The 23,482-nt window shown below is 44.3% G+C and overlaps 1 protein-coding gene across 1 annotated transcript in view; it reads right to left on the minus strand.

The window, feature by feature from the left end:
- The window catches only part of LOC125453793 (broad substrate specificity ATP-binding cassette transporter ABCG2-like), a 70,975-nt gene extending 49,485 nt beyond the window's left edge, over positions 1–21,490 (minus strand). Inside the window, exons 1-4 of the mRNA XM_059650969.1 lie at positions 21,246–21,490; positions 12,393–12,522; positions 8,009–8,041; positions 7,703–7,766 (exon numbers count right to left, since the gene is read on the minus strand). Of these exons, the coding sequence (XP_059506952.1) occupies positions 7,703–7,766; positions 8,009–8,041; positions 12,393–12,522; positions 21,246–21,490 (472 nt within the window). The remainder of the gene's footprint in view (positions 1–7,702; positions 7,767–8,008; positions 8,042–12,392; positions 12,523–21,245) is intronic.
- Positions 21,491–23,482: the final 1,992 nt, after the last annotated feature.

A 23,482-nucleotide genomic window follows, 5' to 3' on the forward strand; every position in this document is an offset into this window, starting at 1 on the left:
TGCCCAGGCTCACTCTGTAAAGCAGAGGGAACTAAAGCTGAAAGCAGTTATTGTGTGATCTGAGAGTGGAAGGGATGTTTATTTGTTTGCCTGTACCCAGGCAGAGACTGGAGCAGCTTCCTCTTCTGCTGTTCAGAATCACAAATTAGACAGGGCTGATCCGAACCACTAAACCCAGCACAGGGAAAGCTCACAGTGGCCTAAGCACTCCTGTTCCAGTGGGTGTAGTTTACTTTCATGAGTAAGATTGATGAGAGATGGAAGTTCTTGCTAATGAATCATTTCTAGAGTAATGAGTTTAATACAGCGTGCTCGGGGAATTGAGTAATTTTCCCACTAAATAGAGAACAACTGATCTCTGCCCAAATCACACATTACTTACTAGGTCCATTAACCAGGAACAGTCAGCTTTGGCAAACTTACTCAGTAATGTCAGTGAAAGGTCTGGTATCGTACATGTTTTTGCCATCCTTCACCCAGCCCGCCCTCTGCACTGAATTTCCCCTGAGGCTGTATATAATTGCACACCCCCTGCTGAAGGTGATAGGAGCTCTCGATCTAGGGTGAGACAGATGAAGAGTTGCAGTGATAAATACAACCCAGATGCAGTGAAGTAATTCAGCCTCCATCTAATTAAAAAAACTTGCACTGGCTTCGGGCCTTTGAAGAGAGCTGGACATCCTGATGTGCTTTACTGCCAATAGTGTAGGAGTTTGGAATGTGCTGGTAGCTGTACACCAGGAATAACACAACCAGAAGCACAAACAGCAAGGCAGCAACAGAACAGATCATTTTTTCTGTGTCACTTTAGTTGGTGGTTAAATATTGACTGAAGATCTCATGAGGAACCTGCTGATTGTCTTCAAATTAATGGCCATGGGATCTCTTAGAACATAGAACACAGAACAGTACAGCACAGTACAGGCCCTTCGGCCCATGATGCTGAACCGAACTTTTACCTGAAACCTAAGGTCTATCTAACCTCCATCCCTCCCTTACACTACCAACCACATGCCTATCTAACAGCTGCTTAAATGCCCTTAATGAGGCCGACTCCACTACCCTCTCCGGCAATGCATTCCACACCCCTACCACTCTCTGAGTAAAGATTCTACCTCTGATGTCTCCCTGATATCTACCTCCACTCACTTTAAAACTATACCCCCTTGTAATAGCTACCTCCACCTTAGGAAAAAGTCTCTGGCTGTGTCCTCTATCTATACCTCTGATCATTTTGTACACCTCTATCAAGTCATCTCTCATTCTTCGTCGTTCTGGATACAATACTCCAGGCTTTTGTATAGCTGGAGCATAACCTCACAGCTCTTGAACTCAATCCCGCTATTAATGAAAGCTAACACACCATATGCCTTCTTAACAACTCTTTCCACCTGGGTGGCAGCTTTCAGGGAACTGTGAACATGAACCCCAAGATCCCTCTGCTTCTCCACACTGCCAAGAATCTTTCCGTTAACCCTGTATTCTGTTTTCAATTTTGTCCTTCCAAAATAAATCACCTCGCACTTTTCAGGGTTAAACTCCATCTGTCACTTCTCAGCCCAGTTCTGTATCCTATTAATGTCGCTTTGTAACCTAGAACAGCCCTCCTCACTGTCCACAATGTGATCCACCTTCATATTATCCATGAATGTGCTAATCCACCCTTCCACTCCTTCATCCAAATCATTTACAAAAACCACAAATAGAAGAGGACCCAGGACAGATCCTTGTGGTACACCACTCGTAACTGAGCACCATGTTGAATATTTTCTATCCACTACCACCCTTTGTCTTCTAAGGGTCAGCCAAATTCTGAATCCAATCTGCCACATTTCCCCCTATCCCAAGCCTCCTTACCTTCTGCACGAGCCTACCGTGGGGAACCTTATCAAACACCTTACTTAAATCCATGTACACCACATCTACTGCTCCACCTTCATCCACGTGTCTGGTCATCTCTTCAAAGAATTCAATAAGGTTTGTGAGACATGATCTACACCTCAATTTCATGCTGACTGTCACAAACCAAACTGTGCCTCTCCAAGTGATCATAAATCCTATCTCTCAGAGCCCTTTCCAATAATTTGCCCACCACTGATATAAGACTAACTGGCCTGTAATTTCCGGGGTTATCCCTGTTCACATTTTTTAAAAGGGAAATGATGTTTGCCCTTTCCAATCTTCCAGCACAATACCCACGGACAGTGAGGATGAAAAGATCATCGCCAAAGGCCCTGCGATCTCGGCCCTTGCTTCCCATAGAATCCTTGGATAAATCCCATCAGGCCTGGGGGACTTATCTATCTTCAACTTCCTCAGAATTCCGAGCACATCTTCTTTACTAACATCGACCTCCTCTAGCCTACCTGCCTGTTTCACAACGTCCTCCCCTGTAACTAGGTCCCTCTCAGTTGTGAATACCGAAGAAAAGTATTCATTAAGGACCTTTCCCATCTCTTTAGGCTCAAAATCCCTTTCCAATCCTTGATCGGCCCCACCCTTTCCCTGGTCATTCTCTTATTCCTCACATACTGGTAAAAAGCCTTGGAGTTTTCCTTGATCCTATCTGGCAAGGTTTTCTCATGCCCCCTTATAGCTCTCCTAAGCCCTTCCTTCAGCTCCTTCCTGGCTAACTTATACCTTCCCTGCATCCTCCCTGCCTGCTAGGGACAAACATATCGAGCACACGCAGTATGCGTTCCTTAAACAATCTCCATTAATGACTTGGATGAGGGGATTGAAGGATGGGTCAGCAAGTTTGCAGACGACACGAAGGTTGGAGGTGTCGTTGACACTATAGAGGGTTGTTGTAGGCTGCAGCGGGACATTGACAGGATGCAGTGATGGGCTGAGAGGTGGCAGATGGAGTTCAACCTGGATAAATGTGAGGTGATGCATTTTGGAAGGTCAAATTTGAAAGCTGAGTACAGAATTAAGGATAGGATTCTTGGCAGTGTGGAGGAACAGAGGGATTTTGGTGTGCAGATACATAGATCCCTTAAAATGGCCACCCAAGTGGACAGGGTTGTTAAGAAAGCATATGGTGTTTTGGCTTTCATTAGCAGGGGGATTGAGTTTAAGAGTCGTGAGATTTTGTTGCAGCTCTATAAAACTTTGGTTAGACTGCACTTGGAATACTGCGTCCAGTTCTGGTCGCCCTATTATAGGAAAGATGTGGATGCTTTGGAGAGAATTCAGAGGAGGTTTACCAGGATGCTGCCTGGACTGGAGGGCTTATCTTATGAAGAGAGGTTGACTGAGCTTGGACTCTTTTCATTGGAGAAAAGGAGGAGGAGAGGGGACCTAATTGAGGTATACAAGATAATGAGAGGCATAGATAGAGTTGATAGCCAGAGACTATTTCCCAGGGCAGAAATGGCTAACACGAGGGGTCATAGTTTTAAGCTGGTTGGAGGCAAGTACAGAGGGGATGTCAGAGATGTCAGAGGCGGGTTCTTTACACAGAGAGTTGTGAGAGCATGGAATGCGTTGCCAGCAGCAGTTGTGGAAGCAAGGTCATTGGGGTCATTTAAGAGACTGCTGGACATGCATATGGTCACAGAAATTTGAGGGTGCATACATGAGAATCAATGGTCGGCACGACATCGTGGGCTGAAGGGCCTGCTCTGTGCTGTACTGTTCTATGTTCTATGTTCTATGTTCCACATTTCTGTAGCGCTCTTCCCTGACAGCATCTGTTCCCATTTTATGTTACCCAGTTCTTACCTAACTGAATTGTAATTACCCCTCCCCCAATTATAAACCTTACCCTGCTGTATGTACCTATCCTTTTCCATCAGTATCGTGAAAGAAACAGAGTTGTGATCGCTACCGCCAAAATGCTCTCCTACCAACAGGTCTAACAATTGGCCCGGTTCATTGTCAAGCACCAAATCCAAAGTGGCCTCTCCTCGTGTTGGTCTATCTACGTACTGTGTCAGGAATCCTTTCTGAATGCACTGGAAAAGATCCGCTCCATCCAAACTATTACAACTAAAATGTTTCCAATCGATGTTTAGGAAGTCAAAGTCACCCATGACTACAACCCTGTGACTTCTGCACCTTTCCAGTATCTGCCTCCCAATCCGCTCCTCCACTTCTCTCCCTGAGTTACCCAAGTTTCTGTAACGGCCACAACATTGTAGTTCCAAGTACTGACCCATGCTGTAAGTTCATCAGCTTTATTTCTGATACTTCTTGCATTGAAGTGTACACGCCTCTAATTATGCTCCATCGACCGCATTTCTTTATAAACCACCTCACTCCCTGTTGTGTCTGTTGGAAGGCTGAATACCTCATCCTCTGAATTACAAATCTGCTTTCCCACCCCCTGCCAATCTAGTTTAAACCATCCCACACAGCTCGAGCAAACCTCCCTCCCAGGATATTTGTGCCGTTCTGGTTCAGGTGTAACCCGTCCTCACTGTACAGGTCCCTCCTTCCCCAGAATGTGCTCCAATTATCCACATAATGGAAGCCCTCCCCCCTACAACAGCCCTGTAGCCATGTGTTTCGCTGCACTGTCTCCCTATTTCTTACCTCGTTATCACGTGGCACTGGTAGTAATCCACACATAACTACCCTGTTTGTCCTGGACTTCAACTTCCAGCCTAACTCCCTGTACTCATTTCTCACATTCTCAGTCCATTTTCTACCGATGTTAATTGATACCGATGTGTACCATGCCTGCTGGTTGCTCACTCTCCCCCTTAAGGATTTTGAAGACACGATCGGAGACATCATGGACCCTGGCACCTGGGAGGCAACATACCAACCTTTCATCTCATTCACACATAGACTGGGAGAATCAGGATGGTACTGGACCCCAAGAAAGGGAGTTTGTGGAGTGCCTTCGAGATGGATTCTTAGAACAGCTGGTACTGGAGCCTACCAGGGAGGAGGCAATTCCGGATCTGGTGTTGTGCAATGAACCGGACTTGATCGGGGACCTCAAAGTAAAGGAGCCATTAGGAGGTAGTGACCATAATATGGTAAGTTTTAATCTGCAGTTTGAGAGGGAGAAGGGAGAATCGGAAGTGTCAGTATTGCAGCTGAATAAAGGTAACAATGGAGCTAAGAGGGAGGAGCTGGCCAAAGTTCAATGGCACGATACCCTATCAGGGATGACAGTGGAACAACAATGGCAGGTATTTCTGGATATAATGCAGAAGGTGCCGGATCAGTTCATACCAAAGAGGAAGAAAGATCCTAAGGGGCGGCAGGGGTGGCCGTGGCTGACGAGGGAAGTTAAGGACTGTATAAAAGAGAAGTATAACATAGCAAACATGCACGGGAAGCTGGTGGACTGGGATGGTTTTAAAGAGCAACAGCAGATAACTAAAAAGGCAATACACAGAGAAAAAATTAGCTATGAAGGCAAACTGGCCAAAAATATAAAGGAGGATAGTAAAAGCTTTTTTAGCTATGTAAAAAGAAAAAAAATGGTTACGACTAAAATTGGGCCCTTGAAGTCAGAAAGGGGTGAATTTATTATGGGGAGCAAGGAAATGGCAGAAGAGTTGAATAGGTACTTTGGATCTGTCTTCACTAGGGAAGACACAAGCAATCTCCCAGATGTAATAGTATCTGAAGGACCTAAGGCAATGGACGAACTGAAGGGCATTTATATTAGGCAGGAAATGGTGTTGGATAGACTGTTAGGTCTGAAGGCTGATAAGTCCCCAGGACCTGATGGTCTGCATCCCAGGGTACTTAGGGAGGTGGCTCCAGAAATTGTGGACGCGTTGGTAATTATTTTCCAAGGTTCCACAGATTCAGGATCAGTTCCTGCGGATTGGAGGGTGGCTAATGTCATCCCACTTTTCAAGAAAGGAGGGAGGGAGAGAGAAAACAGGAAATTATAGACCGGTTAGCCTGACGTCAGTGGTGGGAAAGATGCTGGAGTCAATTGTAAAAGATGAAATTACGACTCATTGGGATAGCAGCAACAGAATAGGTCAGAGTCAGCATGGATTTAAGAAGGGGAAATCGTGCTTGACTAATCTTCTGGAATTTTTTGAGGATGTAACTATGAAGATGGATAAGGGAGAGCCAGTGGATGTAGTGTACCTGGACTTTCAGAAAGCCTTTGATAAAGTCCCACATAGGAGATTAGTGAGCAAAATTCGGGCACATGGTATTGGGGGCAAAATACTGACTTCGATTGAAAATTGGCTGTCTGACAGGAAGCAAAGAGTAGTGATAAACGGGTCCCTTTCGGAATGGCAGACAGTGACCAGTGGGGTACCACAAGGTTCAGTGCTGGGACTGCAGCTGTTTACGATATATATTAATGATACAGATGAAGGCATTAAAAGTAATATTAGCAAATTTGCTGATGACACAAAGCTGGGTGGCAGTGTGAAATGTGAGGAGGATGTTATGAGAATACAGGGTGACTTGGACAGGCTAGGTGAGTGGACAGATGCATGGCAGATGCAGTTTAATGTGGATAAATGTGTGGTTATCTACTTTGGTGGCAAGAACAGGAAGGCAGATTACTATCTAAATGGAGTCAAGTTAGGTAAAGGGGAAGTACAATGAGATCTAGGTGCTCTTGTACATGAGTCAATGAAAGCAAGCATGCAGGTACAGCAGGTAGTGAAGAAAGCTAATAGCATGCTGGCCTTCATCACAAGAGGAATTGAGTATAGGAGAAAAGAGGTCCTTCTGCAGCTGTACAGGGCCCTCGTGAGACCACACCTGGAGTACTGTGTGCAGTTTTGGTCTCCAAATTTGAGGAAGGACATTCTTGCTATTGAGGGAGTGCAGTGTAGGTTCACGAGGTCAATTCCCGGAATGGCAGGACTATCATTTGTTGAATGATTGGAGCGACTGGGCTTGTATACACTTGAGTTTAGAAGGTTGAGAGAGGATCTGATTGAGACATATAAGATTATTAAGGGATTGGACACTCTGGGGGCAGGAAGCATGTTTCCGCTGATGGTGGAGTCCAGAACCAGAGGACACAGTTTAAAAATAAGGGGTAGGCCATTTAGAACTGAGTTGAGGAAAAACTTCTTCACCCAGAGAGTGGTGGATATATGGAATGCTCTGCCCCAGAAGGCAGTGGAGGCCAAGTCTCTGGATACTTTCAAGAAAGAGATAAACAGAGCTCTTAAAGATAGTGGAATCAAGGGTTATGGGGATAAGGCAGGAACAGGATACTGATTGTGGATGATCAGCCATGATCATAATGAATGGTGGTGCTGGCTCGAAGGGCTGAATGGCCTACTCCTGCACCTATTGTCTATTGTCAATTGTCTATCCACAGAACCGCCAGTCTGTGCCTCTTACTATCGAGTCCCCCAATACAATTGCTCTCCTATTCTCTCCCCTTCTCTTCTGTGCCACAGGGTCAGGCTCAGTGTCAGAGACCTGTCCGCTAATGGCCTTCCCCTGGTAGGTTCCCCCCCGAACAGCCTCTAAAATGGTGTACTTATTGAGGGGAATGGCCACAGGGGATCCCTGCACTGTCTGCCTATTCCCTTTCCCCTTCCTGACAGTCACCTAATTACCTTTTTTCCTGTGCCTTAGGTGTGACCACCTCCCTGTAACTCCTCTCTATCACCCCCTCAGCCTCCCGAATAATCCAGAGTTAATCCAGCTCCAGCTCCAGCTCCCGAGCGTGGTTTTTGAGAAGCTGGAGTTGGGTGCACTTCTCACAGGTGAAGTCAGAGGGGACACCAGCAGTGGCCCTTACCTCCCACATACTGCAAGAGAAGCATGCAATTGCCCTCGCTTCCATTCCCTCTACTCGAGATTTCCTGAAGAAGAATTTTTAAAAAGCCTTACTTTACTGAACTGCCACGCAGTCTTTTTTGGTTCCAGAAGGAGGAGGAGGATGGGCGAGAGACACCACACGTGTAGTGTTTCGGGTTTAGCCAATGCCTGAATTCATCTGTTCCTTCCTGGCTCGCGTTCCCTCCATACACCCATCGCTAATAACAAGCGGGCCTCTACTGCACGAGGTAAGTTTTTATACAGGGAGAAACAGAAACCAGCTGACCTTCCCCTGGCACTCTGTCTCACGCTGCTGCCGCTGTCAACAAGAGAGAATTAAGTCCTATTAAAACAGTTAGCATTTGAAAACTTTAACTGATATCACAAGATAAGCTCCACACATCGTGATGTAACCAGTGTATGTGTAACAGAGATTCAGCTTCTAAGTCTGTGCAGCTAATAGCAATATAGACTAACGCTTAACCTAGCTGGACATCTCACAAGAGACTGCAATGTAATGTAACTAACTGTTAAGTACTGTGTAATAAACCTATTCCATTCAGCAAGACTGAGCTTCTCTCCTCCTGAAGACTTTGTGTGGAATCCCGTTCTCGTTTGGTATTGGTAAGTTAGACTAACACCACTCAGGAGAGTTGCTGGCACTGAACCTACCCAAAGTATCTCAGATGGTACCTGCTGAGCACAACCACAACTGATAGCAGAAAGGACCTCATTGTAACATCTCACCTGAAAGACCGACATATCCAATCATTCTGAGGAAGGGTCACTGGACCCGAAATGTTAAATGTGATTGCTGTCCATAAATGCTGCCAAACTTGCGAAGCCTTTCCAACAATTTCTGTTTTTGTTATGTTCAACAGCGCAGCACTCCTTTGGTACTGCCCTGGGGTGTCAGTCTAAATAATTATCTGCACCAACCTCTGCTGTAAGATCATTTCAATAACTCTCTCTCTCTGTCTCTGCAGGGTTGTGGGGGGCAGGGGCGTGCGCGGGTGGGTCTGTGTGAGATGTTGTTTGGAAGAGTGTTGTGGACTCGATGGGCCAAATGGCCTGCCTCCAATTGTAGGCATTCAATGATTCTATTAAGTTCTACCTCAACAGAGTATTTCCAGCACTTCCTGTTTTGATTTCAGGTTTGTAGTGTCTGTAGTACTTTGCTTTTGGCAAAATCATATTTTAAAAATTTATTTTAAATTTTCTCACCGTAAATGCTTATGTACTTTATTTATTCTCGCTTGTCAATAGTGCAGGAGTGCCCCTAATGAACAGAAATGTAATTGCAACGTGACATGTTTACTCACAAAACCTCTGATAAGTGTGGATGTGGGAATTCATCATGAGGACAGCAGCTACACACCTGCATTTTCAGCCAAGGTTTGGATAGTTTGATTCCAAATGTTTACATTAACTAACCAGGAAAAATCACTGATGAGGGTTTCAGAAATAGTTGGAACAAACAGGGTTTTTAATTTCAGACCAAGCACTGTTTTCCGAAAATTTGCTGAAGTTTGGTTAGGGTTATTTATCTAACATCCTCGTCCACAGCAGAAAAAAAAACAAATTCCAACAACGTAGGTGTGTTCTCATTTGTTTTGCAGAATGTTATGTTTCCCACAGCTTGGTCTGTAATACAGCCATGGCAGTGCATACTTTTTATACTTGGTCACAGGGAAAATAAACCCAATCTGTTTTGTGGACAGCTTGGGCACCACGTCTAACTTTCAGCCAGGGCCAAGTGGAGAAGGAAAAAAATAACATTGCGAAGCTGTTTAAATATATGAAACCATTAAATGCTCTGAATAGCAAGAGGGGTGCATGTTTGAAAAGTGAGTCATAAGGACTCATTTTAACAGATCCTGTTGGAGGAGGATGGCTGGGACATTGGAATACATCTGCACAAAATTATTCTCCAGCAACTGCAAAGGATTCTCCAATCAGTCTGAGTGTAAAACTGGAATAGTGCCTAACTCTGTCAGCTTCCCAGTTGACATGTTGGGCCATTGGCTTTCAGTGCCTGAGTGACTGATACCAGACAGATCATTAGCACATCATGGAGTAGTCCCTATTGCAGCCAGGTCCTCCTTGACTCAGCATCAGTGAGTACTTTCCAATCTGACAGCCTCCCTTGCTGTTTCATGAAGCATTGCTCACTCAATCTCGAGTGCAAGATATTGGCCCAGAATCTGATGTCAAAGTAATCTCTCTGTTTGATAGAGCTCTTCGCTATCTTAGGTTAAATTGTCCAGCAAATAGAGATGAGGGAGCCACTCCCCATCAATGTAAAGGGCCACTAGATACTGGACAGTTAGAGCTATGCACCTCAATAGAAAACCGCTCTATGTCCCCGTGAGTTTCAGAAATTTTCTGCTTTTTGCCCATTAAACTCCCCGACTACTTCCCAGTATTTATCCTTAGTCAGATTGGTTATCACATGCCTGCTTGTGGGATCTTGCTGTGCACATGCTGACTTTTCTGCACTTCAACCTGCAGTAAAAGTCTAAACCTTGCTGGGAAACCCTTTGGGATGTTGGGAGGTTGGGAAGGGTGCTATATAAATGTAAGTTCTATCTTCACACAATGTGTGGTGATCTGTGAGTACTTCACACGATGGGACAACATCCCAGACCAGCTGGGAATCCAGCGATAGGTATTTGGCAGAATTCCTGGTGCATCCTTTTCAGAACAATCCTTGGAGAGTGTTCATGTTGACAAATCAGGCTCAACACAAAGGAGCAAACTGGCTTCACTAGCTGCCAAGAATAGGGAAAGGGGTTAGGATCTAAAAGGTTCCAAAATTGTGAGGAAATGCTCAGTACATGTTGGCCGTTCGGCCAATCAATGACGAGAGGTGAGAGCTGTCACATTACACAAACTGCGGCCACAAGGTCTGCGAGAACACAAATATAGGATGGGACAAGTTTGCAAACATCAGTTGATGCCAGACTTGAACCTGATTTTGATAGATTTTTATTACAGTGATTATCTGTCTTCCAGTACCTGTCACTTCACACCCCACCTTATTCCTAGGCCAACGTCTGCCTCAGGCTTGCTCCAGTGAAGCTCAGCACAAACTGGAAGAATAGCGTCTCCTTTTCCACTTAGAGACCCTGATTTTGTTTTTAACCCAACCCTGTTATGACTGGGTCCTAAAGAAAGGTAATACCGGAAACAGTGACAGCTCCCTTCCTTCAAATGCTGCCTGGTTTACTGTGTTCTTCCAGCCTCTTGTTTGCCTAAGTTGGATTCTGGCATCTGCAGTTTTGTTTGTCTCTAACCTGTTATGACATGGGTTACTTTCAGTACAGACCACTCATTCTCTACTACCCTCAGCTCTCATTATCATTGATTTAGCTTCTCTTTTGTCCTACCCTGCCATCCTAATCCTCTCATTTACCTAACCCTTTCATACATCTCTCTCTCTCTCTCTGGGCTCTGCAATAAATATCAGTTTTTCCAGCTGCCATCAAACTCAAAGCCTTAACTCTGATTTCTCTCCACAGATGCTGCCAGGCTTGTTGAGTCTCTCCAAAAATTTCTGTTTTTGTTTAATATCTTTAGCATCTGCAGCTCTTTGTTTTGTTGCAGTCATTACCTGGAATTAGATTGCAGAATGTTGGAAGAGGTTTTTAGGGGTTTTTCCATGGTCTGTCACTTCACTGTATCGACATCCACCTGCTCTTCTCCACCTTCATCATTTTTCTCTTTAAATGTATCGCAATATTCACCTCAACCATGGTGACCACAAAATCCCGGGAACACAGTTTAAGGATACTGGGTCAATTGTTTAGGATTGACATGGGAGAAATGTCTGCTCCCGGAAATCGGGGGAGCCTGTGGAATTCTCTGCCACAGAAAGTCATTGAGTCCAAAATATTGTGCGTTATATAGAGGGAGGTTGATGGAGCTTTTGCAGCTAAAGGGATAAGGGATGTGGGGAAAAGCAGTTGGATGATCAGCCATGATCATAATGTATAGCAGATCAGGCTTGAAGGGCTGAATGGCCTACTCCTGCTCCTATTTTGTATGTTTCTGTGTTTCTAAATTGGCCTTTTGCCACCTCAAGCCTGCTCCACCATTCAATACCATCATGGCAGATCTGATTATGTTCTCAATTCCCCTTCCCTGCCTGTGCCCCTCCATTACGCTCGATTCCCTCATCAATCAAAACATCTGTCTCACTCAACTGTGATTACATTCAACAACCCAGCCTCCATTGCTCTCTGGGAAAGACAATTCCAGCTATCAATGACTCTAAGAGAAAAAAAATTCTCCTCACTTCCATTTAAATGGGGGGGAGGCTTATTCTGGAATTGTGCCCTCTGGTTCTGGGCTCCCACAAGGGGAAAACACCCTCTCAGCATCCACCTTATTACCCCCAACCCCAGAATCTTATATCTCTCATTCTTATAAACTCCAATGAGCATTGGCCAACCTGCTCAAATTCTTCTCACAAGACAAACCCCTTATTCAAACCCCAACGACCAATCTCTGAACTGCTTTCAATGCAAGAAGATCTCTCCTCAAGTAGGAGACCAAACTGTCCATATTTCTCCAGGGGTGGTGTCGCCATTGTCCTGTACAGCTGCAGTGAGCTGCCCCCCTCACTCTCATCCATCCCCTTTGGAATAAAGGCCTGAAATTCCCTTTACCTTCCCAATGTCACGCTCTGCCTGCAAGCTGACTTTCTGTGATTCATGTACACGGATCCTCAGATCCCTATTCTCCACAACAGTCTGCAGTTTCTCTCCATTCAGATAGTATTCCGCTTTTCTGTTCTTCCTACCAAAGTGAACAATTTCACATTTTCCCCAAATTAAACAGAACCTGCTGAACTTTTACCAACTTGCCTAACCTTTGCTGTCTCTTTGTCTCCTTTTCCTACTATCCTCATGTCAGCGGGAAACTTGGCTCCTTAAGCTAAATCATTACAAACTCTTCCAAATGGTTCAGGCCCCAGCACCGATCTCTGTGGCTCTCCAAACTCAAACAATGACCCACTTATCCTGCCCTTGTGTTGTGCATCCAATATTTTATTTATGCTAACATACCGCCCTCAACACCATGAGCTCTTGAGCAATAACCTTTTATTACATGTCTTTTTGACTGGCTCCCCTTCATTGACCCAACTTGTTACATTCTCAAAATCAATTTGTCAAACATGATTTCCCTTTCACCAAACCATGTTGACTCAGCCATGTGTGTGTGGTTAACTGACTTATAGTTTCCTGCTTTCTATCACCTTCCTTATCTTGGAAAATGATGTAACATGAGATTTTATAATCCTCTGGGACCTTTCCCAACATCTAGTGAATCCAGTAAATTTTGGAGAATTACGACAATGTACTCTCCCCAGAGCCAGCAGTTTCAACAACTATGGGTCATTTCTGAAGGCAGCTTAAAAACCAAATACTTTTCCAACTGTAACCCCATTTTGACACTTCAGATTTAGCATGATCCCAAATGCTGACAAAAACAGAACAAAACAAATATTTAATTATTTGGTTCAAGATTAAAGTTAAGCATTATATACATACAACAGTCTGTGCTTTTAAATGATTTTTGTCAAAATGCATGTTATCTGTATGCTCTGGTTGATAAACTGCTCAGCTCCACGGTTACTGAAGCAACCTCGCCAGTGAGGAGTTCTAGAAGGTTCTGCACAGGGCTTCCTTTCAAGCCCCACCCCTTCACTCCAACCCTCCAATTGCAGTGCTGCCTTCTTCCACCACCCTCTACTCACACAGCTTCATTTATCCACATGACTCAATCATGTGAAGGGTTGTTTGAAGGTCCCCTCTCCTCCCAGTGACCTGGAGGTTGAAAGGGTATTGGGTGAATGTTTGTCACTGATGCTGCCCATGATCCAGTGACTGTTTTAAAGTTTCTCTTTTCCTTTTGCTTCTTGATTATTTTGCTTTCCTTGAGATTGTTCTTGCATTTTCTATTGTAAAATTCATTGTATAATGCTTCCTGCTATTTTGTTTCTCATGATTATTAAATTATTATTAAACTCCGTTGCACCTCCTAAAGACCCAATGCCACACTTTTTTCCTTTTTATGTTTTTAAAATTTGTTCATGTGATTGTGGCTGAGCCACGATTTATTGCCTCTTCCTAATTTCCCCTTGAGACAGTGGTGCTAAGCTGCCTTAGAACATACCAACTAGGAGCAAGAGTAGGCCATTCAGCCCCTTGAGCCTGTTCCACCATTCAGTGGGATTGTGGATGATCTGTGGCCTAACTACATATATCTGACTTTGGCACATATCCTTTGATATCTTTGCAAACAAATATTTATCCAGTTCAGATCCTTCACCCACTGTGGAAAAGAGTTCCAAAACCTCTCCCAGCCTTTGCATGTGGAAATGCTTCCTAACATCTCTTCTGAAGAATCTGGCCTTCATTCTCAGATTATGCCTCCTAGTTCTAGAATTCCCCACCCAGTGGAAATAGTTTCACCTTATCTAAACTGTCTTTTCCTGTTAATATCCTGAAGATTTCAATCAAATCACCCCTTAACATTCTAAATTCTAGAGAAAACAGGCCTAATTTATATAATCTTTCCTCATAACAACCTCTGAAGTCCAGGGATCATTCTAGTAAACCTACATTGTATTCTCTCCAAAGCTGACTGTCTAAGGTCTGGTGCTACAAGGGGAGTTGAGCCAGAGTTTTGTATACCTGCAACATTACCTCAGGATCCTTGTACTCCAGTCCTCTCAATATAAAGGCCAGTGTTCCATTAGGTTTCTGGGTTATTTTCTGCAACTGTTCATGACATTTTAAAAATCTATGCTCCTGAAACCCCAGTCTATTTGAACACTTACTGTATTTAACTTCATTCCATCTAGAAAGTACATTGATCTATCCTTTTTCAGTTAAAATGAATATCCTCACACTCACTTGCATTGAACTTCATTTCAAAACCATTCACTTAGGCTATCAACATCCCTTTGTAATTTGATGCCATCAACCACATTGTCTAAAATGTTGCCTAACTTTATGTCAACAGCCAATTTGAATGTATGGTTATCTGTGTCCCTATCCAAGTTGTTAATAAATAATGCGAATTATTGAGGCCCAAAAACAGATCATTGTAGGAAACTGCTGGTCACATCCTGCTACTTTGAGCACCTATTCATCTTCCACATTTTCTGTAGCCTGCCACCCAACCGATTTCCCAGCCATGTCAGTAATTTGCCTTCAATTCCATGGGCTTCTACCTTAGATGAAGTTCTCTTACGTGACACTTTATCAAATGCCTTCTAGAAGTATATATAGACAACATGCATGGACATTCTCCTGTCCACTACCTTAATCACCTCTTCAAAAATGCAGTCTCATCTTGGTCTCAACTCCACTCTCCGTAACCCTTTAACCCATTACTAATTAAAAATCGGTCTATCTTCTCCTTAAATTTACTCAATGTCCCAGCAACAACTGCTCTCTGGGGGAGTGAATTCCATAGATTTGCAACTCTTTGAGAGAAATAATTTCTCCTCATCTGTGTTTTTACTCCTTCTCCTAAAACCACGACCTCTCATTCTAGAATATTTTTAAATTGCTGCAGTCCATGTGCTGTGGGTTGACCCACAATGCCCTTAGGGAGGGAATTCCAGGATTTTGACCCAGCGGCAGTGAAGGAACAGTGATATATTTCCAAGTCAGGAGGGTGGGTGACTTGGAGGGGAACTTGCAGGGGGTGTTGTTCCCATGTATCTGCTGCCCTTGTCCTTCTAGATGATATCAGTCATGGGTTTGGAATGTGTACTTGTAGAAGAAGCTTTTACAATCCATTTTCGGTTTTCTTATTTACTCTTATTGCTCCATGCAATGGGACAGACAGTGAAATAAAGGAATTAGAATTGAACAATGAGGCTTTACTTTTCGTTTGCTCTAAAGGCTTTGATTTACTAGCTGTAAGAATGTTCTGAATAGAATGAATAAAGGGTAGTTTGATTGATTGAGGTGGTTGAAAACAAGCTGTCATGTGAACAAAGCCTCCAGGAGTAAATCCAACCAAAGCTAGTATATCTACAGTTTGTGAGTGATGTTCCAGCCACTGTTCTCTGGGTCTGGCAGCATCTGGGAAGAAAAGATTCAGAGTTAACGTTTCGGGTCCAGTGACCCTTCCTGAAAACTGATTTACAGAATCCACAATTCTTTTGGTTTTTATTACTGTTCTCTGGGTGACTGCCTGATCCTGTCCCTCTTTGTCAATGTGGCAATTTGAATTCAGCACCAGGCTAACTTTCCAGTGGGCAGCTCAGAAAACGTGTCATATCCAGGTATAAGTTGCAGAAAATGCAGGTCACACGACATCTGCACTCCCTCGTGTCTAGACTAAAGACATGTTTGCAAGGCTAATGAACGATTCCGGAAGCATTATAAACTCATTCCTGTGGCTGTGTTGGCAGACTGCTACCTGCTTCAATCAAGAAGGTTGCCCCAAGACTATATACTAAGTTTCAAAGCTGCTGTCTGGGGAGCTTGGGGGACCTTAACACTCTTTGTAAAATCTTTTTGAAAAGCGACCAATCTCAGTTCCAAATTTCCGTGGACATCCTTGCATCATGTACAAACTAGAACTAATGTTCCATTAAATCATAACTGTACTGAATTAGAGTTCTTACTGGAAAATTGAAATAAATTTCATCCCATGAATTTAGTGGAAACCTCTACCAGCTCACCCCAGACTCTCAGTAATATTCCACATTCCATCTCCATTCGCCCATTGCACTCTAACGCTCAGACACCTGCTCCCAGCCTGGCTATACCTTGATGTTAAAATTCCTATCTTTCAGTTTTCAACTACCCCGCCCCCCCCCATGAATGATCTCTAGCATGATAACCCTTACATCTCTGCACTCTTACACATTCCACCTTTTAATCAATTCAATACAGGCTGTGAGTTCAGTTGGCTTTGAGCTGAAGTATTGATACGCTCCCAAAATCTTTCTCCCTTTTTTCAGACACACGTACCTGTTTTTCAATCAGCTTTTGTTTGCTAGTCATTTTTGTGATATCCTGGCCCATCTCACCACATAAAAATACTATGGAAATGCAGTCAACTGTTGCTTAAATCAGAAATCTCTCAGATATTTCCAAAACACAATTACATTCTCTCTCTATAAAGTGTACTATCTCATTCTATTCCAATTTGGCATAACAGCCAATAAATTATATAAATCATACAGGATCTCATTTCTCTGCAATACAGCTGATAGACGTAGAAATAAATCTGTCTGTGGTATCGTCAGTGAATAATCAACATTAATGTAATACCGGTAATTCCAAACTGCTCAAATATTGTTCAGTTATTAACTTCACAGCATACATCTCAATGCGTTGTTGAATCTGAGGGACAGAGCATAGTTTCTGAACAATGTAAAAGGCACACTAGATCCTCTGTGTGTGACAGGCTAACATGAATCAGGGCAACAACTGTTCAGCTGCTTCCCAGCGCACGGCCTCAATTCAGAAAGGCCAGTGAACTTTCATTTACCTAGAAATCCTCACTGAAGAGGCAATGCCCTGACTTGATGCAAAGGTCGGCAAAATAGATGGCCCACGCTGACCTCCTGCAGCACACTGCCCTCTGAACTTCCAGGGAGTGGCAGCAAGAACTGTGCTGGATACTGGACAGCCTAAAGGCCAAGTGCCCAGAATTTTCACATTGGTCTGGAGTGATAACATTGATTCCTTTCAATTTCTCAGGCTCAGAAAGACCAACTGTCAGGGAATCATACAGATCAATTTTTGGTGATCAGAACATAAGGGACACTCTCAGAGATGGTGAAGAACTGAAGTTGTTTTGCTGAATTTCCAAAACCGAGTTCATCCCAGTCAGTGGGCAAATTGCTTTTTTGATAATATTACAAGGAAGAAAGATGATACAGCAGGACACCCAACCGTTGACAATAACCGCATGCATATCTACTAATACGATTCATTGAGGATGTTGGGGAGGATGCAGGTTGGGAGGTGGCAGGGGGGAGGTTGTGAACGGATGGTAGAGATATGGGGCAGTGGGGGTGTAGATGGAGAGTCAGCTGTGAAAGTTCACTGCTCTTTTTCCTCAACTTCCCATGTGGAGTTCAGCTCTCTCTCTCTTTTCTCCTGCCTTGATGTACCATTGTTTTGATCTGTTTTTTTTCCAAAGCAAAGCGACAGGTTATAAAACAGTAATTACTGCTCCAAGAAATAGAGGAAATCAGCTCCAGCACTGAAAAATCCTCAGAACAAGCAGCAACTCTTACAGTCACAACTTCCTCCTGTCTACCATCTTGGATATTTTGGATGTGGTCTATAAGGACCTCAGCAAAGAAGTGGACAGCAAAGAAAATTATCTCAGACTACAATGAGACCTTGATCAGGTGGGCTAATGGGCTGAGGAATGGCAGATGGAGATTAATTTAGAGAAATGTGAGGTGCTGCATTTGGATCGGGCATATCAGTCCAGGACCTATATAACTAATCAAAGGGTCCTGAGGAATGTTGCTGAACAGAGAGTCCTTGGAGTACAGGTTCATAGTTCCTTGAAAGTGGAGCCTCAGGTAGACAGGGCGCTGAAGAAGGTGTTTGGTATGTGTGTCTTCATTGGTCAGTGCATTGAGTATAGGAGTTGGTAGGTTATTTTGGGGCTGTACAGAACATTGGTTCGGCCACTTTTGGAATATTGTGTGCAATTCTGGTCTCCCTGGTATAGGAAGGATGTTGTGAAACTTGAAAATGTTCAGAAAAGATTTACAAGGATATTGCCAGCGTTGGAGGGTTTGAGCTACAGGGAGAGGCTGAAGAGGCTGGGGGCTATTTCCCCTGGAGTGTTGGAAGCTGAGGGGTGATCTGATAGAGTTTATAAAATCATGAGGGGCATGGATAAAGTAAACAGACGAAGTCTTTCCTCAGAGGTAGGTGAGTCCAAAACTAAAGGGGTAGGTTTAAGGTGAGAGGGGTTAAAAGGGACCTCAGGGGCAGCTTTTTCACGCAGAGGGTGGAGTGTGTATGAAATGAGCTGCCAGAGGAAGTGGAGGAGGCTGGTACAATTACAACAGTTAAAAGGCATCTGGATGGGTACATGAATAGGAAGGGTTTAGAGGGTTATGGGCCACATGCTGGAAAATGGGACTAAATTAATTTAGAATATCTGGTTGGTATTGGACGAGTTGGACCGAAGGGTCTGTTTCCGTGCTGTACAGCTCTGTGGCTGTATGACACAATGGGGTGGCTGTGTGGAAATGGGGGATGTGGACGCGGGACGCCGGTGAGCATGTGGGTGTCGGTGGAGGTGGGTGGGACAGTGGATCTTCTGGCTGTTTCCAACAATCTGGCTGCTTCTGTTGCTGCTGTAGACCAGCCTCACGCACTGGACTCCTGCAGCCAGCTTTGTGAGTGTGTACTTAATATAACAACTTACATTTTCATAACATCTTAATGCAGTAAAATATTTCAAGGTCCTCACCAAACAATCAACAAAGGAATAAAGACAAAAATGCAGGAAATGCTGGAAGAGCTCAGCTGATCAGGCAGCTTCTGTGAATAGAGACAGAGAGAGAGAGACAGGTACAGAAAGAGAGAGAGAAACAAACAGAGAGACAGAGAGAGACAGACAGAGAGAGAGAGAGAGACAGACAGACAGAGAGAGACAGAGAGACAGACAGAGAGAGAGACAGAGACAGACAGAGAGAGACAGACAGAGAGAGAGAGACAGACAGAGACAGGGAGAGTGACAGAGAGACAGACAGAGAGAGAGAGACAGACAGACAGAAAGAGAGAGACAGAGAGAGAGACAGTGATTCCTCGCCAGCTCACCCAGGGTGTAATTTCCACAAGTACCTAAGCTTGCACCCACATGCTGCTGGGAACACTTTCAATTGTATCTGACTAGACGATATTGCAAGTAAATGTTCAAAATGATATGGAGTCTGGACAGAGCAGGAAGGGAGAAAGTGTTCCCTTTGGGGAACGGGTCAAAAACCAGAGGACACCAAGTGAAGGTGATTGGCAGAAGGATCCAATGGTAAAGTAAGGATAATTTTGTTGACGGAGCAAGTGGTTGGAGCCTGGAATGCACTGCCTGAGAGTATGGCAGAGATGGCATTGGTTTGAGCTTTCAAAAGATTGCCAAAGCAACTGAAAGGGAAAGAATGTGCAGTGTTAAGGGAGACGGTATGAGGCAAACCAAATTATTCTCATAGAGAGCCAACATGGACATGATGGGCTGAATAGACCCCTCTGCTCTGCGACTGTTGTGTGAGCCCAAAATCTTATGAAGCACATTTTCCAATTTTATTTTAGTGAGGGGGGGGTAAGGAGAGAACAGAACAGAAAATTAAAGTTTACCATTCCTGGTGCTGGAGATGCAGAAGGAATCGAAAGCATTTCAAAGTAAATCTGGAGCTTGTTGAGGTGATCACTGAGTTAGGCAATGCTCGCTGTCTGCATTCTGATGATGAGCTGTTAACCCCAGCCCAAATCTGACTGATGGTTTATGGCTGAGTGCCAACAATTCCCAGCCTCATATTTATGTTACTTGAGCTGCTTGTTTCTATCTGTGCTATTCCAGCCTAAGGAACAACCACAACAAAGTAGACACCAATTGTGCAACTCGGGAAAAGAAATAAACACAGCAGATTCCAAACAATACCCACTGATCCCCTGGGTATTGCTGGGATGTGGAAGTACTAATGTGAGGGTTCAGGGATATCATGATTTTGAGAGACTTAGATAAACTATGACTGTGTTCAGTTCTGCGGTGTGCAGAGGAACACTCTCACATGTGACTCAGACGTTTGTGGCTTTAAGACCCACACCAACAGAATATGTATAAAACTGAGCTGACACTCCCAGCATGGTCCTCAGGGAGAGGTGGAGTACTGACTGTGACGCTGACAATGTGCGATGGTTTTAATCAGCAATACCCAGATTCCAGAAGCAGAGTGCTGCTGAAGTGTCAAAGATTAAAGGGTGATGGCGGGATTAATGAGATGGGATTGGTTATCAAACTTGCTGCAACCCTGCAAATGATCTCCTATGCATTGAGAGAGCTGCAGTGTATATCTTTTCCAGGTCTGTTCACCAACACAGGATCTCAGTTCATTTCGCTTCTGAGTCTGCTGGAGTTTCTCAGGCAGGAAAACCCCCAATACTGACATTATTCTCAACTCTGGCCTCACTCCCAACATAACCTTCACTCCCAACACCGCCATCACTCCCACCTCCTCCCTCACTCCCAGCTCCGCCATCACTCCCATCTCTTCCCTCACTTCTAACTCCGCCAACACACCCATCTCCTCTCTCACTCCTAATTCCACCATCATTCCCACCTCCTCCCTCACTCCCAACACAACCATCACTCCCAGCTCCACCCTCACTCCTAACACTGCTGTCACTCCCAACGTCACCGTCACTCCCAACTCTTCTACCACTCCTAACTCCTCCCTCACTCCCAATACCACCATCACTCCCAACACCACTATCACTCCCAACTCCACCCTCACTCACAGCTGTGCCATCACTCCCAATTCTGCCCTCGCTCCCAACACCACCCTCGCTCCCAATACCACCGTCACTCCCAGCTCCGCCATCACTCCCAGCTCTGCCATCACTCCCAACACTGCCATCACTCCCATCTCAGTACTTGCTCCCAACACCATTACTCCCAGTTTTGCCCTTACTCCCAACACCGCCATCATTCCCAACTCTGACGTCTCTCCCAACTCCAACATCTCCTGCAAATCCAACATCATTCTTAATTCTGGCATTTCTACATTGAGTTGAACCCAGGCCTCATTCACAGCTCAGCATTTAGGCTCAGCTCACCACTGAGTGACTGGCCCAGTCTCTGCTGCAGCTTTGTGCCCAGTTCTGGACACCACACTTTCAGATGAATGTCTCAGAGAGGGCCCCTCTATGTGAAATAGAGCAGGAATGAGGCAATTCAGTTCCTTCCAGAGACTGAGGGATTTACAATTATTCTCCCTAAAGCAAGGTGGGAGTTTTACAATAAATTTAACTGAGACATTCAAAATCATGAGGTGTTTTGGTTGAATGAATGAGAAGCTGTTCCCATTTGCAGGAAGGGCACAGATTTGAAGGCAATATGCAAAGATCCATAGGAATGTGAGGAACTTTCTTTTGACACCGTGTGTTGTTGTGATCTGGATGCACTTTCTGAAAGGACAGTGGAAACAGATTCAAGAATAGCTTTCAAAAGAGAAGTGGGGAAATACTCAGCCATGAGAGAATCTGGGGAAAAATCATGGGGACTCAGAGACTAAGGGAAGACTCTGTTAAAGTGATGTGCAGGAATGTTTGATTTGTTTTGATTAATTATTGTCACATGTACCAAAATACAGTGAAAAGTATTATTTTGCATGCCATCCAGGCAAATCATACCTTACATAAATACATTAGGGTGCTAGAACAGAACGCAGAATGTAGAGTTACAGCGACAGAGAAGGTGCAGAGGAAGATCACCTCTATTATATGAGAGGTCTGTTCACTAGTCTGATAACAGCAGGGAAAAAGCTGTTCTTGAATCTGTTGGTATGTGTTTTCAAACTTTTATATCTTCTATGCGACAGAAGCGGGTGGAAGGGAGTGTAACCAGGGTGGGAGGAGCTTGTGATGACGTTGGTTGCTTTCCCAAGGCAGTGGGAAGTCTAGATGGAGTCAGTGGATGGGAGGCTGGTCTGTGTGATGGACTGGTCTGTGTCACAACTCTCTGTAGTTTCTTGTGGTCTTGAGCAGAGCAGTTGCCACCCCAAGTTGTGATGCATCCGGATAGAGTACTTTCTACAGTGCATTTATAAAAATTGGTAAGAGTCTGTGTGAACTTGCAGAATTTCCTTCGCCTCCTGAGGATGTAGAGGTGTTGGTGTGCTTTCTGGACCTCTTTGTTCTGGGCTGTTGGAGTCAGTTGGGTCCAAGCTGTATCCCACAGACTGACGACAGGCTGGTACAGCCATGTGAAATGAAGAAAAAGTAAGCAGAGAGAGTTGAGGGATGATGGTAGCGATCACAAATTGAAAGACTGTGAGGGAGGATAGGGGTTTGGAGAAATGGAAGTGTATCAGAGGGAGAGAAATAGAATGAATGGCATAGAGTGCAGCCTGAGAGAGATGAAAAGATAACTCAGTAATTGCTGAAATATTGTGGGATCTTCAAACACAATCTATTTGGCTAGAATTTGGGGTGCTACAGTGGTTAGCTCTGCTGCCTCACAGTACCAGTGACCTGAGTTCAATTCCAGCCTCAGGCAACCATCTGTGTGGAGTTTGCACATTCTCTCTGTGTCTGTGTGGGTTTCCTATGGTGGCTCTGGTTTCCGCCCACAGTCCAAAATTGTGCAGTTTAAGGGTGGTTTGGCCGTGCTAAGTTGCCCATAATATCCAGGGATGCGTAGGTTAGGTGGATTGGGCACGGTTAAGGGGGATAGGGTGGGTCTGTGGATGATCTTTTGGAGGGTCAGTGCAGACTTGCTAGGCTGAATCACTTCTATCTGCAATATAGGGATTCTATCATTCACTGACTCATGTAGAATTGTGAGCTTTAGCTTGTGTATGTGTATGTCTGACTTTCAATGGTGTTAAAATGATGGGATCTTTACAACATTCCCAAGCATCTATACAGTTAAATCACTCCTGCACAAAAGATTTTCCAAAAACATTTTATTGAGTAGAATTTATCAAATAGATTCAACAAGAGCATACACAAGCAATCTACAAAATCAAGTCCTA

The sequence above is a fragment of the Stegostoma tigrinum genome, chromosome 1 (genome assembly GCF_030684315.1).
Source record: "Stegostoma tigrinum isolate sSteTig4 chromosome 1, sSteTig4.hap1, whole genome shotgun sequence".
In the NCBI taxonomy this organism is placed as follows: Eukaryota; Metazoa; Chordata; class Chondrichthyes; order Orectolobiformes; family Stegostomatidae; genus Stegostoma; species Stegostoma tigrinum.